At 47.1% G+C, this 24,482-nt stretch overlaps 8 protein-coding genes across 8 annotated transcripts; 3 read left to right on the forward strand and 5 right to left on the reverse strand.

Annotated features, from left to right (window-relative positions):
- Nucleotides 1-2,033: 2,033 nt before the first annotated feature.
- Nucleotides 2,034-4,272, forward strand: H6S33_007259 (uncharacterized protein; the record flags this gene model as incomplete). The annotated part of the gene is made up of 4 exons (XM_044838960.1): nucleotides 2,034-2,161; nucleotides 2,220-2,451; nucleotides 2,511-2,650; nucleotides 2,832-4,272. The coding sequence occupies 4 exons, from the start codon at nucleotides 2,034-2,036 to the stop codon at nucleotides 4,270-4,272; spliced, it is 1,941 nt and encodes a 646-aa protein (XP_044688795.1).
- Nucleotides 4,273-5,411: 1,139 nt separating this feature from the next.
- H6S33_007260 (uncharacterized protein) lies at nucleotides 5,412-7,692 on the reverse strand (the record flags this gene model as incomplete). Its single annotated transcript, XM_044838971.1, has 6 exons — nucleotides 5,412-5,635; nucleotides 5,726-5,792; nucleotides 5,862-5,927; nucleotides 5,977-6,440; nucleotides 6,521-7,468; nucleotides 7,548-7,692. The coding sequence occupies 6 exons, from the start codon at nucleotides 7,690-7,692 to the stop codon at nucleotides 5,412-5,414; spliced, it is 1,914 nt and encodes a 637-aa protein (XP_044688796.1).
- Nucleotides 7,693-8,134: 442 nt separating this feature from the next.
- On the reverse strand, nucleotides 8,135-9,533 carry H6S33_007261 (uncharacterized protein; the record flags this gene model as incomplete). The annotated part of the gene is made up of 3 exons (XM_044838982.1): nucleotides 8,135-9,319; nucleotides 9,374-9,437; nucleotides 9,505-9,533. 3 exons carry the CDS (start codon nucleotides 9,531-9,533, stop codon nucleotides 8,135-8,137), a joined length of 1,278 nt encoding a protein of 425 aa, XP_044688797.1.
- Nucleotides 9,534-10,246: 713 nt separating this feature from the next.
- On the reverse strand, nucleotides 10,247-11,569 carry H6S33_007262 (uncharacterized protein; the record flags this gene model as incomplete). Its single annotated transcript, XM_044838993.1, has 3 exons — nucleotides 10,247-10,918; nucleotides 10,970-11,425; nucleotides 11,522-11,569. The coding sequence occupies 3 exons, from the start codon at nucleotides 11,567-11,569 to the stop codon at nucleotides 10,247-10,249; spliced, it is 1,176 nt and encodes a 391-aa protein (XP_044688798.1).
- A 344-nt stretch (nucleotides 11,570-11,913) lies between these two features.
- H6S33_007263 (uncharacterized protein) lies at nucleotides 11,914-12,440 on the forward strand (the record flags this gene model as incomplete). The annotated part of the gene is made up of 2 exons (XM_044839004.1): nucleotides 11,914-11,995; nucleotides 12,085-12,440. 2 exons carry the CDS (start codon nucleotides 11,914-11,916, stop codon nucleotides 12,438-12,440), a joined length of 438 nt encoding a protein of 145 aa, XP_044688799.1.
- Nucleotides 12,441-15,172: 2,732 nt separating this feature from the next.
- Nucleotides 15,173-16,983, reverse strand: H6S33_007264 (uncharacterized protein; the record flags this gene model as incomplete). Its single annotated transcript, XM_044839015.1, has 5 exons — nucleotides 15,173-15,437; nucleotides 15,500-15,867; nucleotides 15,949-16,331; nucleotides 16,407-16,623; nucleotides 16,708-16,983. 5 exons carry the CDS (start codon nucleotides 16,981-16,983, stop codon nucleotides 15,173-15,175), a joined length of 1,509 nt encoding a protein of 502 aa, XP_044688800.1.
- A 3,004-nt stretch (nucleotides 16,984-19,987) lies between these two features.
- On the reverse strand, nucleotides 19,988-20,572 carry H6S33_007265 (uncharacterized protein; the record flags this gene model as incomplete). Its single annotated transcript, XM_044838695.1, has 2 exons — nucleotides 19,988-20,238; nucleotides 20,338-20,572. 2 exons carry the CDS (start codon nucleotides 20,570-20,572, stop codon nucleotides 19,988-19,990), a joined length of 486 nt encoding a protein of 161 aa, XP_044688801.1.
- A 2,812-nt stretch (nucleotides 20,573-23,384) lies between these two features.
- Nucleotides 23,385-24,290, forward strand: H6S33_007266 (uncharacterized protein; the record flags this gene model as incomplete). The annotated part of the gene is made up of 5 exons (XM_044838706.1): nucleotides 23,385-23,387; nucleotides 23,569-23,653; nucleotides 23,718-23,724; nucleotides 23,800-23,866; nucleotides 23,943-24,290. 5 exons carry the CDS (start codon nucleotides 23,385-23,387, stop codon nucleotides 24,288-24,290), a joined length of 510 nt encoding a protein of 169 aa, XP_044688802.1.
- Between the last annotated feature and the right edge of the window lie 192 nt (nucleotides 24,291-24,482).

A 24,482-nucleotide genomic window follows, 5' to 3' on the forward strand; every position in this document is an offset into this window, starting at 1 on the left:
TGAGAAGGCACGCAGGAGTGGACACTTAATGGAACGTGGGATGTGTGCTCCATAGATTACCTTCAAAAGCGGGCAAGAATTATTTGGAAGGCTGTACCCCCATTGATCGAAGTGAGGTTGCGAGAAGCTCTCTCCGAAGGACGAATAAACGAGCATGTACTTCTATGCGAGTGGATCCAGTGGTACCCGAGGGCTCTGGTTGTAAAGCCCATGATATGTCCCGAACAGTCATACGACTTTATTGCGGCGTAATGGGTTGGGAGTATAGAGTTTCAATGGAAGGAGGAGAGTGACGGATGGAGCACAAAGGAGGAGGGCACAACAGAAAGCCGCCTCGGGAGGTACTCAGTAGTGTTTAGTAGTCTATCCGGCATGTATGAAATCGGGCCTGGAAAGGCTGCATACGACTACCTGCGTGGACTTAGGCCGACGGAAACACCTGGAGGAAGTGGAGGGGATGAGAATACATGCCATGAGAGTGTGTCAATAGGGCCAAAAAACTGGTGGTAAGTATAGATAAGAACACTCTGTTTAAGGTTGGGGTCCATATGGGAAAGTGTAGTACTTTTCGGAAACATGAAATATATACCGGATAATTCGCTTATTCATCAGTCCTCTAAGGATTCTGTCTTGTCCTTTGGCTAATTCAATGTTTATCTGCTTCTCGAGGGGAAGTAAAGGCAGGAAATAATTCAAGTCCGGGTTACTGTATTTGGCTTCCAATTCCGTTCTTGTCGTTTACTGCTCTTAAGGGTGGTACTATGCGCATTTCCTGATGACCTGACTCTAAATCTGCTTAAGTAAGACCGATTTGGGAGGTGTACTGACTGAGGGTGCGTCTATCGCCCACCCTTCCTGGCACAGAAGATAATTCGGCTCCCGGAAATATTTAGCTCCTTATAGTTTGTTTTGCCAACATAAAGAACGCGGGAAAAAGGATAGATATCAGTGGTCGTCATGGTCGGTCACTCGATTCTTACTACCAGTGGTTTTAATGGTATCGATCAAAACGTCGAACTAATGGTTTTAAATGTTTCAATTCTAATCTAAAGGGTAATTGGGATCTCTTTTATACTAATATTACACTGAGAGAAGCTGAGTCTCCGTTCTACCAGTACAAGTGAACTGCGGCTTCACTGGCAGAAATATATATTTATTCGGTAAATCGAGAAGGAGTTGTGACTATGAACTTAAATGCTTTACTCATGGGTAATCTACCATATAATACTTCTTGATGTCAATTTCCTTCGGATCCGAGATCTAGCAATTCCTTGTCTATGGAAGTACGTACGTGTGAAACATATGCACAGCCATAGAGGTGGCTTGTCTGCTCCCGTTACCGAGGGATCCATCACACAATCATAATTTCTTGTCTGATATACCCCTAATCCATATTCCAAGGAGTTACTACAAGTATGTACTTATCGTGGGAAATAAGATATCGCACATGCATGATCAACCACCCTTATAAATCTTTAGGCTTTACTACACAGTATTGCAACTGTTTTAGTTCCTCGTTGAGTCATGATTAACTAAATGGGCCAGACCGTTGACATTATGTATCAACACCCCTTCCCAAAAGTCTCATCATTTACAGAAGCTTCCGTTCGATGCGTTCCCATTATAAAACAATATCTCATTAAACAATTGGTCAGGGTTAGGGTTAGACTATTCTGGCGAGTGAGTGGTGGGGTAGCCTCTCCACGCGGCGGTGGGTATGGCGGGGTATATATATGCTGCGCACAATCACATCGACATCAACAACTCATCGAGCTCCGAGATTGTTCATAACTTCATACCAGCCGCCCTAGCAACTCTTATTTCACTATTTACCAACATAATTCGGGGACTGTAGGTGACACCATGGAGAGAGAGAGAGAAGTGAAGGGCCGGCAAGCTAACATCAACACAGGTAATCTATAGCTAGGACCCCGTTTTTTGACTCCAAAAACCGACCACCTTATAGACAGCAGGCCGTCTCTCAACCCCTTTCTGACAGCCAGATCCAAACCACCATCAATCCAATTGGAACCATGTCTTCCACTGCCCTCGCACTTCCCAGCTCCTGGCACATCCCTGAACTTGAAGGGCCGTCAAACCCCCACCCCGAAATCCCATGTCTTTGCAAACCCAGAGACTACGACAAAAAGGGCTTCCTCGGGTTCCCCGCGCGTAAAGGCTCTCGATGCTCAGAAGGGCCCCGTGCGGCTGGACGGCAGCGAAAGCTCCCCAGAACGAGTCGCCCAGTTCTTACAGACCTGGCTCTTTTTCGGAATGCTCCACGAGATACTTCTAATTTCGGGGAGGGATGTGGACCTGAGCCTCTTTATCCGATACCAAGGGATGGATCCCGTTATCAACACAGCACCCCTCCGCCAACAATTTGGTGATATGATCGACCGGGGAGCAGACCGAGCCATAGCAGCACACAAAGAGCTCGAAATGCAGAAGGTGTTTCAAGCGGTCGAAAATTTCTGTGGGAGGCACATGGACACAGTTTCCCCCACTAGGTGGCGGATAACGGATGTCTTATCTTGAGACATCGCGATGTCAATCCTGATACTCGGCGAATCCCTCCTGAACGCGGCAGTAATCACCTTAAAAAGCTCTACAGATTCTGTGCTGAGGCGAACGGGATCCTTTCACAAAAGTAATCCACTTGAGAAGCGTATGCTGAGTGCGGGATGGTGCATTAATACCGTCATGATGCTCCATGACATGCTGGACCACACTGGTTTATACATTGTGAGCCTGCTTTGGCTCTCCGGCATACCCAACCGGCAATCGCACCAGCAATGCACTCCGGAGAGCTGTGAATCTAATTTTGTAAGCGAGGCCACGTACGAGACAAGCCACACTGAAGCCTGTCGGGCTCAAGGTTCTTCCGGCTGCTCCCATATACCCGTCGATGTCCCGGAGGTATGCTCCTGCGCCGAGGGGGTACACCAGTCGTCAACATTGTACCCTATGGTCCCCATAACAAAGATATCAAGCTGGAGGTGGTCGAATCTTCGCCATATGTTCCCATATCTCACGTGGGCACAGGGCCTTGGGAATGCCAGGGCCAATTCTCTCCCGCGATGCCAGCTGTTTCACTTGAGGGCCGTGACCAAAGAGCTGGTGCTCATCGGTGCGAAGGAAGATTACCGGCTGGAGCAACCTCCGATCTGGATGGATACCTCGTGCATTCCCGTGCACCCAGACCTCAGAGAAGATAGAAAGGCAACGATTGTGGGCCTGGCAAAGACATTCAGAGAAGCTAGCCAGGTGCTTGTTCTTGATGCCGACATGCAGACATGTCCCAAAAATGCCGGTGGACTGGAGAGAGGAACCCGTCTTCTATTCTCGGGGTGGATGCGAAGACTGTGGACATATCAGGAAGCAGTAATTTCGGGGGAGGGCAACTACTACGGGAAACTGCAAATTCAATACTCCAATGGAGCCCTTCCCTTTCACTTGTTGGGAGCGAAACAGGGCTTCTTAAGTCTCTGTCATACGCAGAAAGCGATCAGCAAGCTGTATAATTCTCTGCCGCTGATGGGCGATAATGCAGCCATGTTCAAAATAGTTGTTCGTGCACTCCGGTACCGATCAAGGAGTAGGGTGGAAGACGAGTCGATATGTCTTGCATCAGTGTTTGGCTACGATCTCAAGGAGTTGTCGCAGACAAAATGCCCTAATCGTAGAATGGCGTTGTTCTACTCGTACATCTCCGAGCTCCCTACGGATCTTCTCTTCCTTGATAAGGAAAATCTAGAGATCGACGGCTATAGATGGGCTCCCAAGTCGTCCTTAAAGCAAGCCAGAACCTTAAATTCCCTAGGATTGTACCACCAGGATGTCGGAACTCGAGATGCTAACGGAATTTTTATGATGTTTCCCGGCTTCCGGATAACAGAGGTCACACTCCCTGCTATTCTTGGGACTCACTTCTACATCAAGCGATCTCACGAATCACTGCCAGAGGGTGAGCTACTGTGCCCAGTTCCGACTATCACTCTCAATACTCCACCACAGGAATTTAAGGCATACCAAGACAAGATCATCGCATTTGACAAATTGGTCCACGAAACTGAGCGACTAGCGGTTATTCAGAAACCCCCAAGGCTTAATTTCAGTGTTCTTGTGGCCATTCTTCGACAGGAAAATGATGTAATATATTGTAGATATCTGGCCCTAGTCGACTTTAGGGCCATGTCTGAAATACCAGCTGCTAGGGGCGAAGTAATCGTACAGCATCTTGCAGCGGGACAGCGTTGGTGTGTCGGTTAGATATATGACTTGAAGCTACAAGGCACAGTGCCAGATCGACCAGACCTTTCTTCCGTTGAGCGATATGAATCAGCACAATGTGGTTGGGTACTCCGGGGTTCATATTATACCTGCTCTTCTTTCTTCTTTTTGGGCTTATATCCAGATTTTGATTTATCTTTCTCAATTTGGTGGTAGCTTGTATGGGGTTTAAAATATGCAGAAATTGTTGATTGGGGCTGTATCCAGTGCCTAACATACACACTGCCCCGGTCTCTAAGCTACTATTTTTTTTGATCAAGCTACAGGTCAAATGACCTCGAAGGTGACCGGGATATCACAATCCTTTTTTGCATATTGGCAATAGATCCGGCAGAAGGCTACAGCCGAGACTGCTGAACCCCAACTTTATATTTCAGTGTCAGATCGCCGTCAAGCGTGATCCCTGTGGTACATAAATGCGTTGTGTAGTTACACCATGTCTAGTTGTGTAATTACACCATCGTGTGGTGTAGGTAAACAACTGGCGTCGGGTGTGGTATTTTTTGCTGGTGGTGTAGTTACACTAACACGTTGTGTAGTTACACCATCCGGTTGTGTCATTACACCACCCAGTTGTGTACCTTATACCACCCAGTTGTGTCGTTACACCACCCAGTTGTGCACTTTACCCCATCACATTGTGTAAATGCACCCAGCTTGACCCCCCTTTTTTTTACACGCGGATGCTTAAAAGTCTACATCCGCGATCGGGGCTTACATAATACGTGATTGATTATTATATTTATTAATATTATAAGTGTAGCGCTTATCTATTGCTATTTGCCACTATTCATGTTCCTTTTCCCCCACCACGGCCTAAACCTCAAAAACCATACTCCCAACCCAACCAACCATGTAGAAATACAAACCTCCGAACCTGTAACGCCTAATGATACGGCCGGTAAAATCGATATGGATCTAATTTGAAAAAGAAAAATGCATAAACCTAATGGAAGACATTGCTTGTTAGCTCTCGGATTCTGATATTCGCAGTCACGCGCATTTGAATAGGGTGTTACGATTTGTAAATTTTCCAATGTCGCCCCACTAGCTCTGAGGGCTTCATCCGGATAGCTGTAATCTTAATATGTGCTGTGGATATTAATAGTCCCATTCACTCAAGGTGCGAAGTTCCCTTTTCTTCGCTTTATGTCTATTCTGGCAGCCGTGTAGTGGTTAGTTGCTTGCTTCTCGGCCTTTTCATCCAGGGCTTGTGTGGCCTTCATACTCCTTTTAATCTCCCTCCCACTTAAACTTCTACCGACGTTCGCACTGAATTGTGTATTGATTTTAGAGGCCATTCCTTTGTCCTGGATAGGGGGTTTCTTACTCCTGGAACGAGCTGGGGCCAAAGACAGCTGTTCATCATGCCGGGTTTGAGATTCCGGTAACTGAGATTCCGGTAACTGGGAAACTCTGGCCTACGATTTACCAACCGCCGATTTCTTCGCCACCTTTTTAGATTTGGGTGCAACGGCGACCGGTATACGCGGAATTTCCTATACCCAGACGGGCCACACCAGGTTAGTTTAGTAATAATCATTGCTATAGATGACTGGAATCTTTACACTGGGCCTGTTTTCCTCCAAGAGAACTGGATCAATGTAACCCGTACCGCAGACCCCCTCGCCATCCTATGAATTAATGTCAGCATCTCCCCCATGAATAAATCGAAATACGTACCGAGTCTGGCGCGTCCTCATTAAAATATGATTCCCCAACCATTTTCGCCTCTGCTACAGCCTCTCCACATGTCGCTACAAGCTTTATCCAAGCCTCTTCGTATCCTACGCTCAACCATTTCCCACCAGTTTTCGGACGATATTGTAGAAACCTATCATCAGGTATTACAATGCGCGGGGCAACAAGTCGTTCGAACTCATTATAAGACATATTTGTTGCAACATACACCGGAGGATGCCCAGCGATATGGATAGGGATGTAAGTCGGTGGGGATATCTGTATTTCTGGCACTAACTGGATGGGGGAATAAGGGATTTGGCTGTGGAACATGCTTCTGTGAACCACAGGCTCCAAATTCGCATATAACTGACAGTCCCCGAGTTGGGAGTTGTATCGTATGGCCGCCATATTAGGCCCTTTATATGCGAGGGGTGAAACCACCGATGAAGCTGGACTATTGGAGTCTGTCAGTGGTATAGGAATGGGAAACTTGTTAGTATACTGAGCAATTGGGGCAGGTGGAGATTGCTCTACTCAGTAATACCTCGGGGGTGCATGGAGGTGGAGGGATAACCCCTGTTTCCATTGAGATGGGAAGGGAGCATTGGTGCGGTATCATTATCATCACCATCCTCCTCCTCCTCCTCCTCCTCCTCCTCCTCCTCCTCCTCATCTCCATCCTCTTCTTCTTTCTCCTCCTCTTCTTCTTTCTCCTCCTCCTCATCCTCCTCCTCACCCTCTTGTTCCTCCACCGGTGGCTCCTTGGCTTTTCCTGCCCTCGCGGCCCGATGGGTGGCAACTAACTTAAACTTTGATGTACTCGCAACTGGTGTTGATACATTACCTGTATCACCCGTTCCATTCGCAGCGGCAAGCAAAGCCTCTTTTTCTAACCGAAGTCGCTCCGCTTTCTTATCGTTGCACACTTTATCAAGACAAATGGCATGTAATAAATCCCGGGTTAGTTCTTGAGTCCACCACTGGCCATACCTTCGTTGCATCTCTGACGTAACATTCCGAACGAGTCTAAACATGTCAGTGTCCGAATACGTAGAGAATGGCTTATCTAGAACTATTCCGCGTCGCAAGCAAATCATCTGCAAATACTCCCGACGCTCCCGCACCAACCAGTTAAGAGTATTCTTGTCCGAGGCAGTTAACTTCATACGTGAAGCTAGATTCTTCCTGTCACTATACGGCGCTTTCTTCTTTTCTCCCGCAGTAGAGGACGACTGAAGTTGGACAGTTTCATCGCTTTCATCCCGCGGCTGCTGCTGCTCGACCTGCGCGTTTTTCTTTTTTGGTCTTGGACATTGAGGGGTTTCTTGGTCGAGATCATCCCCTGAATACATGTCAATGTGTCCATTGCGATCTCTTGAACTTGATGGGTCCTGCGACACATGGTTGTGCTTCGTGGATCTGTTGCCGGTCATGGATGGTGGCGAGGAGAGAGTCTGAGATTGGCTATGGGAAACGTCCGGGGTGTTACTGACTGGGATTTTTTTTTTTTGAAACTGGATGTTAATTTATTAGGGAAGGAAAAAGAAAAGCCATCTATTCATATCACTTACCTCTATTGGTGGTTCCTGCGCTGATAGCGGTACTATCGGTGGCAGGCGGAGCCTCTTGATTCTTCGACATCGATATAGCAGTGAGCAACTTGACTTGTTCCTGCATAAACTGCTGAAATGCAGGGTTCTCCATGAAGTTGTCCATTTGCGATGATGGTGCGTGAACGAGGATGCAATGGCGGAGATGGAAGTTTAATTGTGGGGCGTTAAGTGTTGATGGGGATAAGGTCGATGAGGTAGAAAAAAGTGGGGGTGACGTTGAAAATTCGGTGAGGTAGCGCGTTGCCATAAACAAGCTAAACCGGATATGGTAGGTACTAAGCTATATAGAGTTAGTAATGGGGCATAGAGATATAAGAATTACCTTAAAATAAACAAGTGAAACGCGAAACGATATATTCTCGGCCCTCGTTTATTATCAATCCAATAAGATCAACGATTTGGTCAACCTGAATCACTTCTTTTCTCCCAAGCCCTGTTTTTAACAAGAGCCTATCTTCAAGCTCTACATTAAATGTTTGGATATAGGCAAAGTTGCGGGAAGCGTGCTCCCTTTCATCGTTGCCCATGTGTACACGTGGTTCGTATTAACGCAGCAGGTTCATGTCTTCATTGGCGACAGAAGAGCAAAATATAACCTCCCCATATCCGCTGTATCTCATGCCTATGTCTGTCTCGAACTCATAACGAATCTTGGAAGAACTCCTTGTTGAATTAGTTCTCCTCATATGTGTCGAGACAATAGTGAACGTTTTTTTGGCTAGACCACGAACTCCAGAAGAGAAGGAAGCCCAATGAACGCAATTCTTGGGCGTTGAATCCAACGGAACAACGTTATTGAATCTATTTGACAAAAGTTTCTGGAGGGCACGTCGATCCCATACACCCAAAACTCCTTGCTTTTTTGGTGAACCTAGAGTTCCAGAAGATTTATTCATTGTAAGCAATGATTTCGAAGGAATATTTTTGTGTGCTAATCTTCGACCGAACAGTCGGTGAAGAAGTACAGCCCCATCATCGTCTTCTATTTCATCGTTGAGATCGCCGTCGGGATGAGCAGGAATCAAGTAAGGTAGGTAGTTTCGCTGCTCTTGAAGAACAATTGTGATACCCATGTTGCGGTTCGCGGAAACCCTGGACTTTGCCGACGCTACAATGATGCCGCATGCCCGCTCCATTGGCCATTGTGAATACATATACATTGGGCCAGCCCATCGGACAGCTTGTGCGATGTGCAAAACCTGCTGGATGACAGGAAGACAGGAGGAAAGCTTATCCCACAACCGCCAATAATAACGACGTTTGTAATAAACGACAAACCTCTTCAAGCGCTCCTCAAGCACAAGTATCTCGGCTTCTGTGATGGTGTAGTTGCAGGCCAGATGTAAAGCGTCGATTAGGTTCCCAAACTCTGTATAATCCTCTTCTGGTAATCTGTTTTTCATATAGATAGGGGCCATTAATAGGTAAAAGTTTCTCCATTCCGTCGTTTTGAGATGTTGATAGTGTTCTGCGAAGTCACGTATAGGCTCCCCAAAAGAAGACGGGAATGTGATGCTGCTTTTAGCCATGTCCTTACCTATCTGTAGCCATTGATCTGAGGGAATATTATATTCGTCATTTGTTTTGACGAACTTTTTACCATCCGTGTTTGTTTTTGCGGGAGTTGTCTTGGATCTGCGCGAATTCGAAGGTAAGCGCTGGCTGGGTTGATTGTCTGGTCCGTTGTTGGTATCGATATCGTCCGCGATTAGTGACTCTATGGTCTCCACCTGTACAGAAGTTGTAAATTTTCCCCGCCAATGTCGAACCAGGTCTGGTATTACATTCTCCCACCATAGATGCATGGCATATGTGGGAATCTCCGAGGAATATCGATCGTCGAAAGCTCTGATAAAGAGCATGAGCCTTTTATTCAGTACTTTTTTGCTGCATGATCGTCACCAGTTTCTATTACGTGGTCTGCAATCCTGCGACACTGTTCATCGTTACGCATCAGTAAATCAGAAGGATCCCATGAGCGCCAAGTAGACGTGACTTCAGGCTTTATACCCGATGGGGGGTTGGTTGTAGGGTTTAGTGGACAGTAGACATCTCTATTGTGAACTCCGTGGATGTAGCAATAAGGGCAGTAGCTAGTTCCTCTATTGCCTATATGTATTATAGGGTAATGGGCCGGGGGTGTTAGCTAAAATAGAAAAATTCGAGTTGTAGTTTTGCCGGGATTCTAGAAAATTAAAGCACACCTTTGAAGTTCATTAATTTTTCTCGACCAGGCATGTTAGCACCGACAATGCAGACGTGAGCTCTAAGAGTAAAGCATGTCTGCCGAGCGCTATTCCATATATTGGTGACCCCAGCTTCGAGCTCCTTCAACTCTTCAATAAGAGGAAACAGAAAAAAGTCGAGGTCCTTGGGATTGTTCAGGCCTGGGATAAAACCCACCATTAACATGTGTCATTTTTTGAACCTCTCGAGTGGTGGTAGGTTTAAGTTTAACTAACTCATTTGAGTATTTAGCAACGAAGAAACTCAACTTTGAGGCAGAACACGTTAACATTGTTACTCACCAATAGGATTGGCCATATGCTGAAGTTTCTTCTACTCTTAAAGACACGCACTCCATCTGTGCTTAATAAGAACGCAATATCGCTGTCATTCGGAAAGAATTCCTTTTTCTCTTCGAATAAATCAGTTCATCAAAAGTCTGTTCGAACTCCTCTTGCGCGTTGCTGCTCTGCGCCGTAACGATATGTTACCATCAAGGCAGCCATACTTGGGTTCGAGTATAAAAGCTTCAGTCTATATTTGATTGGGATATACCCATGGGTTGCGTAGGGCTTGCGCGCTTGTGCAGCTGAAGGATCATCGTCGGGGTTCTTGCTTGGCTTCCATCGAGGGTGCTCGCAGGTAAGACACCGATCTAGGTCAGGATACATGGCATAAGATATGTGGCTTAATGGACAACAGTCATACAACACTTCTTTGATCCCTGTCATTTTCTGTATCCTGGCCCACACTGTACAGTACTCAAAAGGCTTCTCTTCCGGTGGTAGAACTGCTGAGAAAAGCTCAAATGTATCTAGTGCTGCCTCTCTTGCTATCTTGTGTTTCAGAGCAATGTCGTGTATCGAAAAGGACAGCATCTCCTGCTTCGTGAGTAGTCGACTAATCAGATCCTGGAAATCAAAGAACTCTTCATCGTGCTCACTGATGACAGACAAATCAATGTCCTCTTGAGTTCCTAGTTCCTCCCCCGAATCGGAATCTGAGCTAAACTCATCCAAATCACCAGCAGGTTCGTCGGAATAATCGGCAATCCCACGATTCATCTGACCTATAGGCCCTGATGTATCGCTCGCACCGAATGACTCTAATGAATCAATGTCATCGTCAGCTTCAGAACCCAACTCTTAATAGACTTCTTCGGGGTCCCAATGGTTCTGGAAGGGTGAGTTTCGAGCTCCTGGGGAAACAGTGGAGTGAGGTAGGTCTCTTAAGTCGGTAAATATTGTAGAGGGGTTTGGGGGTTCCTGTGGCTCCGAATGTGACATATATAAAGAAACATCCTCATCATCCGCTTTGGGGCTTGAATTATCACGTGTATGTCCTGCGTCGGAGCCAGAAGCGGAGTCAAAACTAGTTTGACCAGGCGGAGAAGGATGGTCCTCTTCGTCTACACCGGAACCAGAGGCGGAGGAGGCGGTTTGATCAGGCGGAGAAGGATGGTCCTTGTCGTCTACATCGGAGCCAGAGGAGGAGTCAAGACTAGTTTGACGAGGCGGAGAAGGATGGTCCTCATCGTCTACGTCGGAACCAGAGGCGGAGGAGAAGGCAGTTTGGCCAGGTGGGGAAGGGGGGTCTTCTTGTCCTCGGTGCTGATGAGGACATCGAGCTCGAGATCTCAATGCTGCCGGTTGATTATCTCGTCGAAGTAAGGCTGAATGCCGCTCTCATTCGCGCTGGGTTCTGACCGTGTGGATCGCCCCCCCATACACAGAGCATGTACACTCTCGTCTCATGATGTCGGATTTTGACGGAAATGATATGGTTTTGCAATTGGTGGGTTGGAGGTTGATGTTCGAGATATTATTCTAGAATATTTCGCGTTCTCGACATTGTCGACGACGTCTAGTCTACTAGCTCAGGGTCGAATATCCGGGTGATTTTTGGTACTGTAACTGGTGCAGGGCGCATACAGCTTGACCCTGCATGAGGCTGTGATCAACCCTAACCCACAAAACTTAGATGTGACTAAGTGCTCAACAAAGCCTCTCAGCTACAACTCTCAACCACCCACGCACATACCCCCACCACCATATACAAGAATTAATTATCATCAACTACAGCAGCACAATCATCAAAAATGCCATCCATCAATGAGTCTGTTAAGAATCCCTCCAAAGCTGCCAATGAACTAGCCGATCGTGGGTCTGTTCGAATTGTCTGTACGTGCAAGGCAGCTAACTGTATATATATCCATCATGATTAGATCTAGAATCAACATTATAATTATGTAACAAACAATTATCATCAGATATCGATCAAATCCTCCATCCCGGACTCGCTCCCGGTATCAACGAAACGTATGGAATTGTAAGGGACTGGTCTGCTCGAACTGTCCCAGAGATTGGAGCTCAGTTGCGCATACGTCACGGCAAAGGTGTGTTCTTGAGTGGCTGGGTGAAGAAAAAGGACAATTCCATCATCTTGAAGCACCTGGAAAACAACAGCCACGTCCGCGGCACCGTTACTGACCTGGAACCATTCTGGTGGCAAAATGTTCAGTGCTACTGGGGCAATATGGATTGGTGGGTGATCGCTGAGAAGGCGCCTGCCAATACTACTACTGGCGGTAGTACTTCGGGCACTGGTGGAGGGCAGATCAATTAAATAAAACTACGACTGTACAGCATGTGACAAGAAAAACGTGTGTGAATGATACCCGTACTAATACTGATTAAATACATGTATAACTAAAGGGAAGAATGAATGGAAGAATGGCTGAATAGTGCTTCAAAATATTACCGCGTCATAATTAATATTAATATTCATGATAAATCTATATAATAAATTTAAATGTTGTAATTATATAAGCGCGAGCTCGAGTGCGCCTGCAGAGCTAGAAAGAGTGTTAGTGGGGTAGATCATGGTGTAATTACACAATTCGCTAAACGTGGTATGATTACACAACGTTGTGTAATTACACCACGAGCAAGAGTTTTTGTGTGGTGTAATTACACAACTTACACAACTCAGTGGTGTAATTACACTATGAAAAATATCCCGGCGAAAAAATTGTTTAACTACACAACATGAGAGTGTAACTACACCACCCGGTTGTTTGACTCACACCACACCCGTGTGCTCGCTTGTACCACAGGGGATATTGAGGAACATTGAAGAATAATCAGTTACAAAACATTGAATCCAAGGTATAAAATGTCCTCTCTCATGTGGTAGTTACTGCGACTTCCGAAAAGAAGAATTACATGTAGTAAAAGGTTCACACGCGATCGGGTTGAAAGCACGGGATAACACGCAGCTACATAGTGCGGTGGAATCAGTGGTGAGGTGCCTAAATATTGAGGCTCTGCGGAAACGCTAGGCGCGCCAGGCAAGTGGCACTGCCGCTGGCGGTGTCCCTGTCCCGTCCCGTCCTCACCCGTCCTCTTATGCTGCATGTTGACCCCCGCTCAACGTACGCACAGGACAGAACATTCACGGGATACAAAATGCCCACTGTTTGAATACTGTGATAGTGATGGGCACGAAACAAAATTCTCGAGACTTTGTTTTTCTGCGCACCACTAGATGAGACGAGCCTGGGAGATAGGCGGGACGGTTTAGTCTCGAGACTAGTTGGAGGAGGTTTAATCCGAGTACTTCTCTCGAGACACCGATAATGTTCGCAATTAAATTGCAGGTTTTCCAGCCGGCAGACAAACGATATCTTACCATTACCCGAATACCTGCCTGCACAGAGTTGAATACTGACTTTACTAGGTGATTTGGGCAATCAACCTCACAGAACATTGTCGCGCATACGTACTCCGTTCTGATGCACCGGTGTTCACAAGCGATTTCTAATAAAGCAAAGGTGTACCATACCCCGACAGAAGTCGTTCTGCTGTATAAAAAACTTCTACTTCTAGGTTACAACCCGCGGCAGCCAGTGTTAGGGTTTTAGATTTCCGAAACATCTGACGAATTCACTGATGCGGCGTCAACTTCAACTCGCACTATGGAATGGACAGAAAACTCATAGAGAGACCGAACAAGCCAGCATAAGCTACTGGCACATCCTTCGAGTTAGTTTCTCGCCAGAAAGAAACATTCCAGCATGAACCTATCGGTTATTTGCAACAATCGAATTACCCGAATAACTGACATGGGGTATATAGTTGTAGACAGCCAAGTCGATAGCGTTCTAATTCGAGATAAAGCATGCACCCCTGATCACCGCCTGAAATGGGCCAAAGCGGTTGCGGAGCGCGCGACTTGAGCGCTAACTGCGTATACCTCAAGACAGGGTGAGGAATGTAGTGACCTCACCTCATTTACAGGGGGCCTTCCTTTTGCAGTATTCCTTTCAAACACTCGATATAGACGATGTGGTATATAAGTATAAGGCGTATCGCACAAAGCCCGCTGGTCGGTGCTGGGTCCCTTCTTCACCAGGGATCACTCGCGCCCTGCAAATACCACATATGCTGTGTCTGGCTAGCTACGGTAAGCCTTTGCAAAGGAAGGACCGCCAGAGCGATCCTTAAGAGTCTAAATAATCCATCGGTCATATGGTGCAGCTGCTGGCTTTATAACTGCGTTTGGTGCACCTCGTAGTTATGGCATTTAGTTTGTACTTGCGAAGGTTCTATTTCCAGCTGTAACCGCCGCGCCGGCCGGCAGTATTCCCAGTATCCGCATCCGTCACGAGTATTCCCCTGTTATGGAAGAAGAATATATAAGAATCGTTGTGGAAGGTGATATAATATAAATTCCCAGCGGTGAGTCATGTGCTGTCACTCGTTTCGTAATGAAATACCTTTTTGGTGTTTGGCCTCGATCCGGTTCTGGGAGGATAGGTAGGTGGTCGCTATTGGCTGAGATAATGTAGCTGTCTCTTCTGCGCGCGGAGATGTTACCGTGGAAGCTTTTATTTGTGTTGCCTCGCAGCCCTCGCCACCTCTCACCACACATGCCAGTACTGTGTTATGACAGCGGGTTTGCTTGTCGTTTTGATACGTGGTTGGTTATCACGTCTTTGTAATTCGGCATAAAAGGAGCATATTACTTCTATTCCTGCACTTGATAATCAACTCAATTATACGATTCGATTCTCTTCGGTCTCATACAACCGCGACCTAAACAACATCTGATTCCTGAGTGACAGCGAGAGCTGTGCATGGTTAATGACGGAACTGGTGGCACTGGCAGTGAAACGGGATGTAAAGATATATTACTAAAGCTTAGGGTCTAATAGATCGTCTCATATTGACACTACTTCCTCAGTGCTCACGTTCCATTATTTTCAAATATACTAAATCATCACGCTAAATTATAAACCACACAAGAAAACTAATCACTTCAAATAATCAACACGCCCCAAGAACGCGATACCCTGATTACGCCTCACAGTGGATCGGTATCGGATTGTACCCGCTGAACATGCAGCTTGGATCCCACTTTCTCTTCAAATCCTTCAACTTCGCCTGCCGCCACTTCTCATACCCGTAAACAGCGCCGAAGCCCTCCGTGCCCTTTGCGTAGTTCATGTACACTGCCGGCCTATCGAAGCCGCTGTCGGCATGCAGAATCGCCATGACCTCATTGACCCAGTCATCCGCCGCTCCATCCAGCGTGGCGTTCTTGTACGAGATACTCAAGAGACTGTGTATTCATCTGATCAGCAATGCTAATACCAAAGGGGATGGGGGAGAGCCAAGACATACACGAGACCGGTCTCGTCACGCCACGGATAGGCCGTGGTCTCTGCCGGCACAGCCTGAACACCCTTCACAGGGTACGACTCGAAGACGACCACCGCGCCCGCCCATGCAGGATCCGAAACGAACTCTACGAACTTTTCGTACACTAACTGGATCGATGGGAGATGCCACCCCTTTGTCGACACACCGCTTAGCTCCTTTCGGGCGCGGCTTTCACAGGCGGGCTGGCTGATACTCGCGCCGTTGGCGCTGGCCCATGGCAGTACCTTGTCGGTCATGGAGAGGTACGGGATGTGGCCAAACACCGACTTAAACTGAGCGCGGGCAGCGGCTTCAGGAATGGAAGAGACGAAATTCACAAACAATTGTGGCTTAACACCGTCAGTATTCAGATCATGGAGATGCTGCATGTACACCAAGCCGGGTTAGATAGATGGGAAGAAAACACCTACCTCTATGGTCACCGGATCGACAAAGAATGCAACTAGGATAGTAGTCTCAGCTGGGACTTCATAGTTGTTTAACGCCTCAAACACCTCCGGAAGTAGCGTGGTGTCGTAGATGATATTGGCCATAAACTGTACGCCTCCGTTGGTCGCATCATATATCCGGTAGGTGGCCTCTGTGATTATACCAAAGTTCTGGCCGGCCCCTCTCAGACCCCAAAAGAGCTCTGGGTTGGAGGTGTTTGAGACGGTGATGATCTCGCCGGTAGCGATGGTGAGCTGTGCTGAGAGGAGGTTGTCGATCATGAGGCCGTGAAGGCCCTGGAGACGACCGTGACCTCCGCCGAGTGTCGCACCGAGGAGCCCGACGCAGTCGCAGCCACCGGTTGCTGTGCAGCTTGTCAGGAGGAATCTTGTAACATGGCCATATGTATGCCTGTAGATAAGCAATGGGTACTACTCACGAGTCTCCTTTCCAACAGCCTGGAGCGCGGCCATGATCTCGCCAATATTGACACCCCCGCCGACAGTCACTGTGTTTCCGGCGGTGTCTATATCGATATCGAGAAGAGTGGAGATGTCGATCATGATTGCGTCCTTGACGCGGTTAAGCGACTTGGACCACCCATGACGGCGGTTCCCAGCGAGGACCTGGCGGTCGGTTTCGAGTGCATACTTGATCTATTTGAGCGTTTCATGAGTAATTAGTATATATAGATCGATATATGTACTTGGAAAGTGCAGGGCTTGAGTAGTGGTCTGTACAATCTCGCCGACATCCTCCCCCGCACCGACACTAACAAAGGCGGCGAGCCCGGGATCTACGGTGCTGTAGCGATGGGTGAGCTCCTTGAACAGCGTGCTGTTGTCGCACCTGAAGTCAATGGTTGCATTAGGGGAGAGGCGGGGTCCCAGCTCTGTTTGTATGCTGCTACTTGTATGCTTGCAATCATGAGAGAAGGGGTCGTCTCCGGAAGAAGCTCCAGCAACGGCCGCAAAGGCCACAGAAACTGCGGTGAGGGTACTGGTAAGGAACCTCATGGTTGATGATATTGTCGGTGGAGAGGAGAACAAGACTGGTCGGGGGGGCGGGGGGCATTGCGAGAGTAGGTATATATACCACATGTAGACACTCGTACTCATGGTTACATGTACTCTACAGTATCCCGATCAGCCCTCATGTGTTATGTATCACTATCATACTCCACCTCGTACTTAAGGTTCGACTGTCTCAGCTCGGCGGCCAAGCACAATTAAAAGTGCACCACATGCCACATGGCGAGCAGATCGGCCTGCACTTGAGAATCGACAGCAATATCCCTTCCCTTCGTGTGTTTTCACGACTGTGAGCTAGATACATATGTAGTAGGCAATTGCAACCTTTACTCGGAAATAAACCTAACCCGGCCCTTATTCCGTGAACCTTTTGCTGTAAAGTCACCTTCTGTGGCCCCTCCTATACCTTTTTCTGGTGTCTCCACAGTCCGTAGGTAGCTAGATTTTCCGAACATTCCCACGCCGTCGTGGGCCTAATACCTATGTCTCCGTTTTTTGCTCTGACGAACGAAGGGATATACGCCACAGACTTGCAGTAATTCTCTCAGTATCATTTGTGACATGGCACCAACAAAGCTAGTAGAGTAGAGTAACTAGATCTATAGAGCGCCGACTCCACGAGCCTCTGTAGGTAAAGTCAGAGCGTTACAACTTACATGAACGGAGAACCCAACCGGTAGATCATTGGCCAATCCAGAGAGTGAGGTAATCTTGGCCCGGAATGCTTACTGAGCTACACCACATGCGTGAGACTCTGGGGTTGAGGTGCATGAGGGGCACACCCTTGGCACGCCGCGACCTGGCCGTTGTCTTAAGCTTAACCAGGATTATATTAGTGCAGGGGTCGGTCTCAGCCAGAGTAGTAAACCTCGCCCGAACGCCTGGTCTTGGGGAACGATCATGCAATGAGGATTTTGGAATGCTCTAGGGCAACGTTACGGAAACCGGAATCATAGGAGCTCATTCATTCCCAGCCTTGTGGACTACCTACATTTAGCTAGGTATTGCTGGTGAACGTAGAGCACCCTCCTAGGTCCCCCACCGGACCGGCGCCGACCCACCCCACCCCCAGGGTATGAGTAAGCGTACAACATGGATTACAGCCGTTTTCATAATACTAGGCCCAACCGAGCGTCGTAACACATACATGTAGTGAGAATCCACAGTCGATTGCCTCTCTAGGTAATTCCTACACTATAGCTTCATCAGGCAATCTGGCCGAAGGTTTAAATTCAGATACTTAAATGTGTTGGGTATCTCGAGTTTCCTAATGAAGTAATCGTGCTTAACTTTGCAAGAATTGCTCTATGTGTTACGACGCTCGGTTGGGCCTAATATTATGAAAACGGCTGTAATGCTGCCTGTGCGATTTATCGTTCTGTCACACCTTCTGCTGCGCCGTGTAAGTACATAGTACTGCTTACGCGCGAAAGGATAGCTAGAGATGACTCCAGTTTGCGGCTGAGATAAAGGGAGTTTGGGCCGGTTATTGGGGAGCGATGAGATAAGTCCAGTGACATGGTAAGGGATGGATGGATTCTGCTTGAGGAAGATCGAAGAGGAAAATCGTATCTCCAGCTACGTATCGCGCTGTAACCACTCACTCGCTGTTCCGCTTCCTCGTGCCAATATTAATTAGTCGATTGATCAATTGAGCTGGTATTTTCTCGGCAATGATACGTCCTATCCCTTTCCTTCCACGATAGAACTTGGCTATCACCTGCTTGTGATTTGGTGGTTCTGCTCTATTTCTCCGGCCTTCCCCATCGTTGAGCTGGCCTTACCCACCTGCCAAGCCTGTATTCCATACGGCGCTAGCTTGGCGCCTTCTACACACAAAACATCCAGCTTCAAACTCTTATATGTAACTTCACTTGACAACTAGGATAGACATCAAAATCTCTCAAGCTCACCACTATTACTACACCGATTCTTTTAACTCTTTTGGTTGCGAAGCTAAAGCCTTTGATGTCTCATCGTTTTCGGGTATATTCCTGTACGTGCGTACCATACATCCATTTGTGGTGGAGGATGACTCAGGATCAAAGTACATATTATAATGGGAGTATATTATCGTTCTATATGGATATTCCTGTAACTTGAGCCCTTACTTTGGTTTATGCCATCTGACGGAGTTGTATTGGTGGGCTTGGCGCGGGTTAGGGATGGTATCATTGGTATGATCCGCCAAGGTCAATGATATGTTGTCATGTCTTGGCGCCAATGCCAATGATCGATTGGCTTGGTGGTGTCAGAGCATCTATTCTTCGTGAGTCGTAACGGCATTATATCACTAAATCGGTCCCGAACTCACAAGATTTCAAGGGCCAAGTTCGTTACCCATCTGAAAGTGTATTTATAATGTTCATGAAGAGTAAACAAGTCCGGTACACTCCACACTTCCCGCATCCACAATCAACAGTATGTAGAAAACTGAGAAAATTTGGGTCAATTACACTCGCACCATGCGTGGTGGGTATTAAAACTGCTTTATCCGAAATATTTTTCCCCGCCTTGCTTTGTGCATTGCTGTTGCATGGCGCAGGATTTTAGCATCGTTTCATTGTATTATTGGCAAAAGACACGTTTCTGCAGGTAAATATTTTTAAATGGCTACACAGCATGTAAGTTGACGATATGAGCTACGACAATCAGTAAAAGACAATCTAGATCTAGCGACCGGAGAAATCACTTGGAAGTATTGAATTTCAGAAATAAGATCTGTATGGGATCCTGGCAGAATCTGCCCAAATCTCAAGCACAATTTTGCGCATTGACTCGCCTGAGCAGCCGCTAGTACTGAAGGTCAGTCATCTATCGCATGCAAGTGATATTCAGGAGATTAAATCGCGAAATAGATGGGGAGAGGGTCCGTAAATGTCCATTTTACAGTGTGTGGTCATGAATCTTGTATATCATGAGTAGAGGAAATGCAATTTTATACACCGCATCTGGTTTCTAGGATCGAGCCCAAAGTCCTAAGTACTGATCATGTAATAACACATCTTTGCCAATTCGACCGCTCCGTCACCAAGATGTCTGATGGAAGCGGATCGCGCTCGAAGACTATCGGAGCCACATCCGAGTATCCCACCACCATCGCATAGAGAACACGCCATGGCCAATCGATCCCCTCGGTCTCCGTCTCCCAGTGCGAGTGCGTGGACGAAACCGTCAACTCCGGCGCATCCCACTCCTCAACCACATCCTCCCTCTCAACATTCACAATAACCGCGCCGACTCAATTTCCATAAATAATCGCTGTCTTACCCGGTACTGGCCGCAATATTCTCTCCCCCGACCTAGAATCAACAATGTCGAAAATCTAGTAGCTCCTACCCGTCTTCTCGTCCCGGAGTACACCCGACCCCGTCACAACGCCGTCTCCTTGAAATAGAAGACCAGGATAGATGAGGTTTAGCCCGTTGGGGGTACAGATACCCCACTGACTTGGATCGGTTGAAAGTGCGATTGCGTTAACAAGGAGCGAGGCGGGAGCCCAGCGGAAGGGCGGGTACAGAAGCTTCTTGATCTGTCGATCAAATAAGACGTCGGGGGAAAGTTTTCCCATCATTATGTAGAGCACTTGTCATTTCTGGGGGATTGTGGGCTGACGCATGATGGTTGAGATGTCCAGTTCCATGATGATTGCGAGGATCAAGGGTTCGTCTTCCATCCTAGAGGTGGTGCGACTGGCTACTGCGCTACAGATGATAGTGAAGTGAGACGAAGAAGTTCGAAGTGTTTTCAGAGAACTTACACGGCGATGTAACTCGGAGAGCATTTTCGTACAGGTGAGCGTCGATCACTTCCTTTCCCTGGAGCTGGAAACGGTTATTTCCAATCGCACGGTGGCTGGTGAAGGAGGTAAGGGTTTCATGGCTCAGCGCTCCGTCTGCCATTTGGAAAAATAGCTTCCGACGGTTTAAGTCTGAAGGATCCTCAATAGCACATGTACACACCGCCACTTGAAACGTCCAAAGTCGCTGCATCGATCCACTACAAAGTATTCAGATAGTGAGCTCAAGGATGGAGGCACGTAAAGATTGTATTCCCTCTAGCTCCCGGTCAAGGAAGAGGATTAGTGCCGCCTCTACGAATGTTCTCCCAAGGAGGCCAATTGCCTCCTTGCGGTATCATTTAAGGTCGTGATGAATCGGGATACAGAGAATATCCATGCACAAAGAGATAGACCGCTGTTGAGAGGCCTCTGAGATCTGCTTTTGGAGACGGCGGAGCTGGCAACGGGGGAGAGAGTTCCCATGGGGGTAAGCGAGACCATGAGCCCCTGCGCTTCGTTACCAAAAGATAAATAGATGAAGATATTCATAGATGCACATACAGACGTGGGAGATGCAGCTATAGGGTCCTTCATTGACAACGTTCAATGGGAGATTACTCGAGATACGGATTCTCGGGATTCCTCCATGCCCCAGGACTTCACATCACCGTTTTGGGTGCGATTTATAGTAAACCTATCCTTGTCTGCCGGGGCAAGACGAGACCCGGTATCACTAATCACTAAACGAGACAAGACCATGCTAAATCTAGTCTCGTCTTGCCTCGTGCCCATCATTAATCCTATCATGGCAACTTACCATAATAGGAGGCTCTATTACTTATCCCAGGGTTATACAATCATATGGGGCTCCTTTCTTGTGTATTATTTATAATGAAACTACTTTACTTCAAATTCCGCATTTACAAGCAACAATGAAAAGTGAGTGATAATGTGTGATCGAGTAATGAGTGATATACTGTGAACCGCTAAAGACATCGAGTGAGGGTTTATGATTAGGGCAGTTACCAAGATCCGTCCTTCTCGCATCCAATTCAAAGATTATGGCAACGAATTAAGGTTTGTATGCGGCCTATTCAGGTATTGTAGCTAGGAAAACGTCCAAAATCTCCAAGTAGCTCGCGCGAAAACTGGCGTGGCAGACACCCGTTAGGACACGGGTGCGAGTGATGGATGGTGAAGTTTTTACATTGCTATAATATTCGTAGACTAGTGAGTTCACTAGGGAATTGTACTCCCCGAAGGCTGGATACATGTATCTACTACATATTGTTTGTGTACCGCGAATCTCCCAAATATTGATCCCGTAGAGGTTTCACTGACATATATCGTATCTCCATGCCGCAAGGCCGGCGGCGACAGAATCGGGTTCTTTTACACTATCCGTACAAGCTCTTACCAGTAATTGAAACTGGATAATCAACTTTTCTACTCCTCTCGTGGTGTTCCCCGACACCACTAGTGCATGATACGTTGGAGACAGTTCACGACGGCAATTCCGATGTTATTCACAAATAGTACGGATCTTAATTCCATCAATATTGATGACATATATATTTATGTGCGAGCAATAAGCCATAAGTCTATGCCCAACTTTGCAGAAAGAGCATTGCCCATAATTATCTTCATATATAATGTATCGTTGACTGCTAATATCAAACCCCGCCGACCGGTTTGGTGCAAGATCCCCAGTTATATGGTGAGATTGCAGACATTTATATCGTTCTACAAAGCCCCGGAGAAGCTTATTCGTAAACCAACAGCGCTTTGTGGCTCCGGATCGTTTCTATCGACGTGACCCCACGCCATCACTAAATTCGGCAGGATTAGGGTGGTTTTGTTAATGCTAGATGGTCTATGGTTGGGCATGTATCATTCTGTATGCGCGCGGGGACCACTAAATCTTTAAGAGCTTACACGTGTCTTTCGCCATGAGCGAGTGCTGTAGACGAAGGTGATGTCAATATTGTGACGAGAGGGTGTGCATATATATAGCCTACATAAAAACTGATCCGGCACCCTCGCCGGAAGTCCACCTAGCTGAACAGCTTGTAGCTAGCTGTCTTATAACTACTCTGAATATAGCGAAGTTGATTCCACGATACGTTGTGGCGCAGGTGGATTGACGTGACTAGGATAGTTGTGGGAAATATGGGGACATGTGGTGCTTGTGACGGAGGACAGGTCACAATGGTCACGGTGTCCTCGCTAGCTGGAATTGTCTACGACTCTCCATTATGTCTTGCTTTCTTTCTTCCCTCATTTCATTACCATCAATATGATCATGCGACCTTTAACAAACTCAGCCCCAGCTTCCCGTCTGTGATTCACGTAGGACCAAAATCCATTCTGAACTCCTCGTACGCTCCAGAACGTTTTATCAATATTCACAAATACCTCGTAACCTAAAGAGTACGGGGTTCATTCGCCTTAGCTCACGGTATACAGGAACATAAGACAATCGACCTTCGGTGTCTGATTAATTCTATTGAAGACGCGCCCTAATCTCCCCTCATATTCCTGAAGGTATAAAGTCAATCTTGACGTCGCAACATTCCGCTGAGAATCGAAGTACTCCTGCGCTACCATGGTTCGTCACACCATATCCGAACATCCGGGCAAGGCCGGATGGTGATTAGGCCTGCTATAATCCAGAGCAACTTGCAGTAATGAGAGATCTCAGATCATATGAGACATATATAGCAGTGCATCATAATCTTTAAGTCATGACCTAATTATTACTTGAATATGGCAAGCTAATGAAATAATAGCTTGGCCCCACGGGGACATCTAGAGGCACATTGGGAGCATATCATCAATACGTCGATGGTAGGCAAAAGCACAGTATGTACAAGGGTGGGGCACCTCGAACAAACTCCTTGGTCTCTCCTCGCAGGCCTCTTTTAACCGAATTCTTTAGACGATATGTACGGCTATCCCGAATGAAGTTTTGTGGAGAATAAAATGTATAAATAGGGACATTGTATCCTTCCCTCGTCAAGCCTTCAACCTCCACCACCTGAACATATCAATTCTTTGAAAATTAAAAACCAGCTCGACATGACTAACGTAAGGAATTCTAATCTTCCCAAGACCGCCCACTTCTTTCCCCAACACACAGTAACCATACTAATTACACAAGTAGTGTAATCATGGATCTCTTCCTGAAGCCGTATACACTGTTAAAAGCGAGGCGCACCCTACGCACTTCGTCACCCCTACTATTGAGGCCAAGAGCGTAAACATTGCTCATGGTGCCTTGGGCCTAGTTAGTCCTAACCCTTCTTGGGCACTCAGATTCAACCCCGGATACGGGTGCAATAGCCAGAGTGGCAACTACACTATTCTCCAAGGGATTGCCTCAAACCAGTTAGACCTTGGAGCCTGTGGAAACATTTGCGCCGGTACTAGGCCGGCCATCACTTTCCATAACCTTGAACCCGATTGTCACAGATGGGCCATCTTGCAACAGTTAGTCTTTGTTTTCAGTTGAAACATGAGTAATTACTAATTACATTTTCTCTCCTTTAGGCCCAACGTATTTACCGTGAGGAGTGCCTTGAGCTGCAACCCGGAGATATCTGTTTGCAGCACGGGGCCAGGTGTGGGAGTGATGTTGTTGATGCCCAAGTGCCCATCCCCGATCATAACACTCGCCAATTGCAGTTCATTTTGCTAGCACGTG

Source organism: Morchella sextelata (genome assembly GCF_020137385.1).
Source record: "Morchella sextelata strain SCLS chromosome Unknown scls_23, whole genome shotgun sequence".
Classification (NCBI taxonomy): domain Eukaryota; kingdom Fungi; phylum Ascomycota; class Pezizomycetes; order Pezizales; family Morchellaceae; genus Morchella; species Morchella sextelata.